At 42.4% G+C, this 7,314-nt stretch overlaps 1 protein-coding gene across 5 annotated transcripts; it reads right to left on the bottom strand.

The window, feature by feature from the left end:
- Nucleotides 1-578: 578 nt before the first annotated feature.
- On the bottom strand, nucleotides 579-7,194 carry Zbed5 (zinc finger BED-type containing 5). Of its 5 annotated transcripts, none has more exons than XM_023719374.1 (3): nucleotides 5,572-7,194; nucleotides 4,444-4,559; nucleotides 579-3,112 (listed from the first exon to the last, which is right to left on the bottom strand). In XM_023719374.1, the coding sequence occupies exons 1-3, from the start codon at nucleotides 5,724-5,726 to the stop codon at nucleotides 1,158-1,160; spliced, it is 2,226 nt and encodes a 741-aa protein (XP_023575142.1). In that variant the 5' UTR covers nucleotides 5,727-7,194; the 3' UTR covers nucleotides 579-1,157. The 5 variants fall into 5 exon arrangements, with proteins under 5 accessions (XP_023575142.1, XP_023575143.1, XP_023575144.1 ...); XM_023719375.1 differs by having other exon boundaries at nucleotides 579-3,345; nucleotides 5,988-7,192; XM_023719376.1 differs by having other exon boundaries at nucleotides 579-3,376; nucleotides 5,988-7,192.
- Nucleotides 7,195-7,314: the final 120 nt, after the last annotated feature.

The raw sequence follows: 7,314 nt of genomic DNA on the forward strand, positions 1-7,314 counted from the left end.
TTCTCATTCTACCACATTCTGCCTCCATGAAGCATTTCTGTACTCCAAAATATGAGACCAATTTCTACAAGTGGGATTAAAGAGACAAAAGTTACATACAGGAGGCCTTGACTTTGGGAGTGACAAAAAATGTTTTGAGTTGGTGACTAGTGTTTTATACTGTGATTAGGCAAATAAGGCCAGGTCAGAAGTTGGTTAGAAGTCTTTCACTATATTCCAAGAATAATGGTAGGAGTTTCAGTGTAATCATCTTCAAGTGTTGTACAGAAAGATCCCATGAATTTAGGTTACCATATATGTACACTGCAATATTCAATATAGGAACTAGAAAGAAAATATCTGAAAACATTTTTTATATTTCCCCCTTTTCAATAGTTTACCTTTCATTCTAAGACTATGACATTCCTCAACGACTTCCACATAATGGTACACTGGATTCTACTGGGTTAACTCAGCCAACAGAAAGAGGGCAGTGTTGGGTTCACAGGGTACTGTGCCCATTGTGGGACCGCTATTCCATTCTTTCCTGGTTCATCTACACCAACACTATTTTTTTTTTTTTTAAACATAGGTCATTTACTTTAGTGGAGCCTTTTGCTAGATAATGGAGACAAAGATCCAGATAAGAGTCTCTAAGTCCCATAAGTGAAAATGAGATGACCAGCATCCAGCATTGCAACAGACACCCCCTAAAATAAACAGTGTAAGATGGGGTCAAAATGGAAAGATACATGTAAAGAATAAAAATCTCTGAAAATAAGTGAAGTCAAAGTGTTGTAAAGCAAATAGGAATCTGTCAGAAAGCTAGATAGGAAAGAAATAGCTTTTTGAGACCTAGAAGCATGAAATGGTATGATATACTTAAGGAATGGCAAGAAGTTACATGTGATCAGAGGGCTGCAGGCCAAGCATGCCTAGAAAAATGGATAGGGATTAGATTCTAGAGATCCATTATGAATTTTAGTTTGGGGATTGTTTCCCAGTTAGGACTATGAAACTATGAAAATTACTGAAATTTTTTATCTTTTAGCTTCCTTAAAAACTTGAAATATAGTTTTAATCATTTTACTTAAAATTCCAAATACTACAAATGAAGTAAATCATCTTTTATTTTGACTTACATTTGGTTATCAAGAGACATGCAAAACTCTCTGCTTTTAATGAGAACAGTGTTTTTGTGTCTTTTTATCACATATCCTTTTAATATTAGGTGTAATGTTACTAAGACGGATCCGCATATGAGGTGCAGCATCAAGTCTTTTTCTATATTTTGTTTTAGTTGCAGCATAATATGAAAATCCCGTTTCACACAAGTGCATTGTAGCAAAAGGAAGAAGTACACGAACTGCACGCCTTGCTATACTTGGGTATTCTTGAATTAGGTTACTCCAAAAATCATTCAGTGACAGTTCACTGAAATTTTGTTTCACTTGAGAATCAGATGTTAAGTCAATCAGGCTCTCATAATCCCGTGCTACTAATGAGGCTGGTTTAACAGTTACTGTAAAAGGATTTCTAACCCAAGTGTTACTGTCATTTGTTACGGGAAAGTACTTTAGAAGGGTAGAGCGCAACCCTCTCAAGTGCTGCACAACTGCACTGCAAATATCTTTATCAACTGTAGAATTAATTTCAGTCAAAAAGTCACTGAGTGTAGGAAAACAATCAAAGTTTTCTTCTTCTACAGATGAGGCCCAAAATTCCAATTTTCTTAACAACGATGACATTTTATCAAACACTGTAAAAACAGTTACATTTTTTCCTTGCATTGACAGATTAACCTCATTTAATTTAGTAAAAATATCCGCAAGATATGCAAGTCTTAGCAGCCAAGATGAATTTGTTAAACAATCAGATAGTGGAAAAGCAGAATCCGTAAAGACCAATAATTCACGCCGAAGTTCAAAAAGTCTTACAAGAACTTTACCTCGGGTAAGCCACCTTTCCTCTGTATTTAGAAGAAGTGCTGTGTGCTGAGCACCCATTTCTTCACATAAAATTTTTAGTAGTCTGGATTGATGTGGTCGAGCTTTAATATAATTGATGATTTGTACTGCTTGGTTTAGCACATTTTTAAGAGACGTAGGCATTACTTTAACTGCTAGTGCATGTCGATATAACAGGCAGTGACTGCTGGTGCTTTCGGGAGCCACGTATTTCATCAAGGTGATGGCCTCGGCAATTTTCCCATCTGTTGCCCTAGAAGCATCGCTACAAACATCAACACATTTTTCCCATTCAATTTCATGTTTCTGCATAAAACTGTTGATACAATTGAATATTTCTTCACCTGTAGCATTACTTTGCAAAGATTCACATAAGAGTAGATCTTCCTCAATAGATTTATTGAACCTATAACGAATAAACACAAGCAGCACAGCAAGTCCTGAAACATCAGCTGATTCATCTAGCTGAAGTGAGAACCCATCACAAATTTTCAGTCTACAAACCAGCTCTTCTTCAATGTCAGCAGCTAGATCCTTAATTCGACGTGCAACAGTACTGTTTGAAAGCTGCACTGCATCTATTTTCTTACTATACTGTTCATCAAACATCCGCATCACTACATCTTTTGCACAAGGTTTAATAAGCAATTCTCCAATAGTATGAGCCTCTCCACTCAGGGCTATATGGTAACTTACATTGTATGACGCCTCTGTAGCACTTTCATTATCTGTATTGACAATTTTAGGTGTTGGGGGTTTATTATTTTCAGGTGAATCAAGATGCTGCTTGAAAAAGCTAATGTCTTTGTCTTTATATGCAGCATGTTTAGTTTCCAAATGTCGTCGCAGCTTACTGGGGGCTAAAGAGCTATTTGATAAGATTTTTTTACATAATACACACTGAGCATGAGGTGCATCTCTATTTCCAAAATAAGTAAATCCAAAAGACAAATAACTTTCATCATATTTTCTCCTTTTTGGTTTCTTACTAAATGTCATTTTATTGGAACCAGACATAAATGTGACCCTGGAAAGTTCAGTGTCTGATTTTTTAGAAACTGATGGCTGCAAATGTTCATCTTCACTTTGTAATATTCCAACTTTTTGGTTATTTGAGTCAGACACAATTTGGTAACAAAATGATTCTACTTCTTGTTTAAGGCTTTCTTGCTTCAGTAAAAGATCCACGGGCAAAGAGTTTGTGGTACAAAACATGGTTAGTTTATAATAAAGACTGAATATTACAAATATGTTGAAATTATAAGACAGGATACAAAAAGGCGATCAGTTAATCTGCAAATGCTGCCTATGCATCAATGCGTGGAAGGAACATCACACGTTCGCTTATCAGGTGATCTCTCATGTGACTTGCTGGTGCTCTCAGGTATGGCACACCTTTCTTAAAGGCAGATGATCACACAAAAACAAAGCTATAGAAATGAGTCTTAAACTTATATTTAATAAACAATAAAGAAACTTAGCATCAATTTCTTTCTCAAAACACTTATTAGAGTACTAATATGTTATAAAAAAAGCTGAGAACCATTAGGCTAAGAAAGAGTTGATAAACAGATTTTAGGGAAAGAATGTAATTAGGAATATTTGAAAGCTGCACTGCATCTATTTTCTTACTATACTGTTCATCAAACATCCGCATCACTACATCTTTTGCACAAGGTTTAATAAGCAATTCTCCAATAGTATGGCAAGGGCTGGCAAACATTTTGCAAAGGGCTGTCTAGTTGGCTTTGAGGTGATACAGTCTCTGTTGCCTTATTGAAATCTTTAAGTACAGCATTAACAGCAGCCATAAGGGTAGGGTAAAGAAAAGGTGTGGCTGGGTTTCAATAAAACTCTATGTGTGCAAACAGTACAGGTCATAACCTCATCTGAGGTAGTGCGATGGAAACTTGCAAACTTTTAGCTTTTTGATGCCTACTGTCATTAGATGGATTAAGTATTGATACTATTATATGTCCTAAGTCTCCCTTCACAGGTGGCCACAATTCTAATGAGCTATATTAAAAACCCACAAAGTTCTAAGTGTTAAAAAACAGAATTCTATTGTATCTTAAATATTATGTGTTAATAATGAAGAATGAATAATAGATCAAAAGTTAGGTACTATTTCTCTGGACTTAAAAATTGCAGATGCTCACAATAGTTTTTACTTTTCTTTTTTTTTGGCAGAACCGGGGATTGAACTGAGGCCCTTGCACTTGCCAGGAAGGTGCTTATTCCACTAAGCCATCTCCCTGGCCCCATTATTTTAAGACTTATTGAAAGACTTACATATTTTTACTACTTATTTTGCATTCTATTTTACTACATAAGACTTAACTGGGACCCTAACAAAACATTAAAGTTCTTTTTAAAAAAGATTTTTTTCCTGATATACTAAAAAGTATAATAAAAACAGTAATACAAGCTCAAAAATCTCTAAGGAATGCTATTTTTTATATATATTCTTTTGCTAACTGGTAAAACGGTAAGATACCTGAAATGAGGAGCACTCCCTTCTGCAATCGCACCCTCCACTTTAGCAGCTTGAAAAGTAGACTCTTCAAAAGAATAAAATTAAAGGATGGGCTGGGAAGGGGAATAACCACAAGCCTAGAATGAGAAAAATTAAAATCAGACATTGCCACAAATAGGACTAACTACAAAGCTCTAAGACAACCAACCATGCATCACAACTTACTGGTAGTGCAAGTGAATCTTACTTGGGGTGCAACTCTTACACTGAAGCAGAAGACGCATAGCTTCTAGTAAAGTAAAAATGCTGCACTTTCATCCTGGTTTAATACTTCACAATCTTACTGCTTTGAAACGCTTCCTTTTGCACTGACTTCAGAGAAATGTAGAAAACTTTCTGAAGCTAAACCTAAATTCTGAAAGTACAACCCCATTTACTGTCTCTAAATGCAGCACTGAACTAAAATGAATTGTACATGGAAGCATTAAAGGAAATATACTTTTGGCTGTAACCAGTTTTGTCCCCTCAAAAACCAACCTCCTAAAAACCAACTTCCTAAGACAACTAAGGTTTATTGAGTAATCCCACGTGCCTGTAACTGTGCACAATTCCGCGTATAGATTAGTTTATGTAAACAAAACCTTGGGATACTAACAACTCCACTTCAGAAAAAACACAGAGATTAAATCACCTCCTAAATGAACATTATCTTTTAAGAAACAAGCACACTGCCCGAAATGTCATCGCAGAGCTCACGTGCCTAGTCATTACTTGTGTGTTCCTCACCATTCTATTCCCAAACTTTAAAAAACACACACACACAAAAACTGGTATCAGGAATTGGGATTAACGACGGGTTACAACTGCCAGAAAAAGAAAAAAAAAAAAATCTCTTATCGGTCTCAACTTGGACTTGACAAGGTAACTTTGCGCTGACGCTGACTCAGCTAAAGAATTAGGATTTCTCTCCCTCACCGTCGGCAAGCTTCGTGTGCCCAAGGAGGGCCTCATCTTCAGAAGAGTTTCGCCAGTCTCTTGGGGACAAATCGTCGGTGTTCCCCGAGGAGACTCCCCCCGCCCCCGGCTCCCGAGAAGGAAAGGCGCTCCTCATCCCCCTTCCCTCGCTCTTTCCCCTTATGCCGCGGGTACCTGCCTCCAGGCGCACGGCGCGCTAGGGAAGGGTCGGAGCGCAGCCAATCACCGGGGCAGCCCGGCCACACCTCGGGGCTTCCCTCCCGGGCCGCCCCAGCCAAGCCTGACCTGCCGCCCCTCGGCTCCTCCCTCAAACGGGTCCGGGCCGGCATCCGGCCGCGGCCCACCCTCGCTTCGGGGTTCCCATCGCGTCCCCCGACGGTCGCCGCCGCTAAGGCCCCCAGGACACCTCCTCTGCACCCCACGACTTCCTGCTCTCTCCGCACGGGCTTCGGAGAGCGCGGGCCGGCGCGGCTGGGCTGCCCGTCAGCGCCACGCTGCCCACCGAGCCCGCGGCCGCCATTTTAGACAGCGGGAGGCGGCGGCCATTTCGGGGAGCGCCGCCTGGCCGCGCCCACGGCTCTGCTCCTCACCTTCACCGAGGCCTGAGCAGGGTGAAGAGCCAGTCGTCGCGGACTGGAGGAGGAAGAAGGGGTAGGGGGTGAGGAACGAAACAGCGGGAAGAATGGTGCGGGGACAGGGTGGTGCTCTCAGCTCGGGGACACCGCCTGAGCCACGTCCATTGAGATCCGAGTCGCCGGGGGCGAGCCCTGGGTCTGAAGAGAAATTTAGCTCTGTGGCGCAACCGAACTCGGGGCTGCGGGAGCGTCCGCCGCCCTCCAATCAACGCCCGCGCTGCTTCCCTCCACCAATCCGCGCTAAGCGGTGGGCGGGACCAAAGCAAAAACTCAAGTTCGGTGGAGGCGTCGCTGCCCGGGCTCGCGGCTGTGTTCGCGAGCGGTTCTCTCGCTGCGGTGCGAGGCTACTCCTCTAGCTTCTCCGGCCCTCGCCGCCCGGGCGCCGCTTTCGAATACAGACCCTGTGTGCTGCCAGCGAGACTCGGTGACCCTGTGAGGCCACCGCGGAGTCCACGGTCCGCGTCCGTGCCGGCGGTCAGGCTCTGCCCAGCGCGGAGGCAGGGGCCGCGGAGCCTTCGCTACCGCTTTGTCCCCGGGTCGTAGCCCCGGCCGGGGTCGCGCGGCCGCCGCCTCTGTCCTCTGGTTTACCGTCGCCCGACCCTGCCCCGCGCGCTCGGTGGCCCCCAGCTTGGGAGTTGTCGGCGAGGAAACCGCAAAGCCCCGCCATCGGTCCGCTGGGAAATTCGCAGACTGCAGCATTAGGGAACTCTAGTCCATTGATCCGCCGCCTCCCTTTTATCCTTTGTATTTCTTAATTAATGCATTTATTTCGGCTTTTTCAAACAGGGTCTAGATATTCAGTTTAGGCCTTGAACTCACGGTGTATAACCCAGGCTGGCCTCAAGCCGGCCGCGATCGTCCTGCATCAGCCTCCTGAGTGCCCGCACACCACCCCCGCGTGTGAAGGCTGCAGGTTCTTCGCTTGTGCAAGAGACGTGGAGACCTGGACTCTTTTTGCAAATTGATACCCAGGCTAAACACCCCTGGGGGTAGTAGGAACAATTTGTTAAAGTGCTGGTGACATTAAATACTTGTTTCCTTGGTCTGCAAGTGTTATATCTTGTTAAAATTCATTAAAACAAACGAAAAGTTGGATGTTTTTCAGGCACCGTACCAAGAAATGTAGAATTTGAGTCAAAAGCAATTTAAAAAGTGTTTGTTTGTTAGGAATGTTGTAGGTATTTAAGCTTCATACTTTTTAATTTTAATTTTTTAAAAAAGATTTTATTTAATTTATTTATTTTTACATTTATTGTGTGTGTGTGTGTGTGTGTGTGTGTGT

The sequence above is a fragment of the Octodon degus genome, unplaced genomic scaffold (assembly GCF_000260255.1).
Source record: "Octodon degus isolate 3935 unplaced genomic scaffold, OctDeg1.0 scaffold00067, whole genome shotgun sequence".
Classification (NCBI taxonomy): domain Eukaryota; kingdom Metazoa; phylum Chordata; class Mammalia; order Rodentia; family Octodontidae; genus Octodon; species Octodon degus.

Excerpts from the sequence above, each read along its gene's own strand:
- Zbed5 (XM_023719374.1), bottom strand. The coding sequence starts at position 5,726 with ATGCCGGCCCGGACCCGTTTGAGGGAGGAGCCGAGGGGCGGCAGGTCA. Across the intron at positions 4,560-5,571 it reads CGCCGTGCGCCTGGAGGCAG|GCTTGTGGTTATTCCCCTTC; the intron begins GTACCCGCGGCA and ends TTCTCATTCTAG. Across the intron at positions 3,113-4,443 it reads GGGAGTGCTCCTCATTTCAG|AAAGCCTTAAACAAGAAGTA; the intron begins GTATCTTACCGT and ends TACTGAAGCAAG.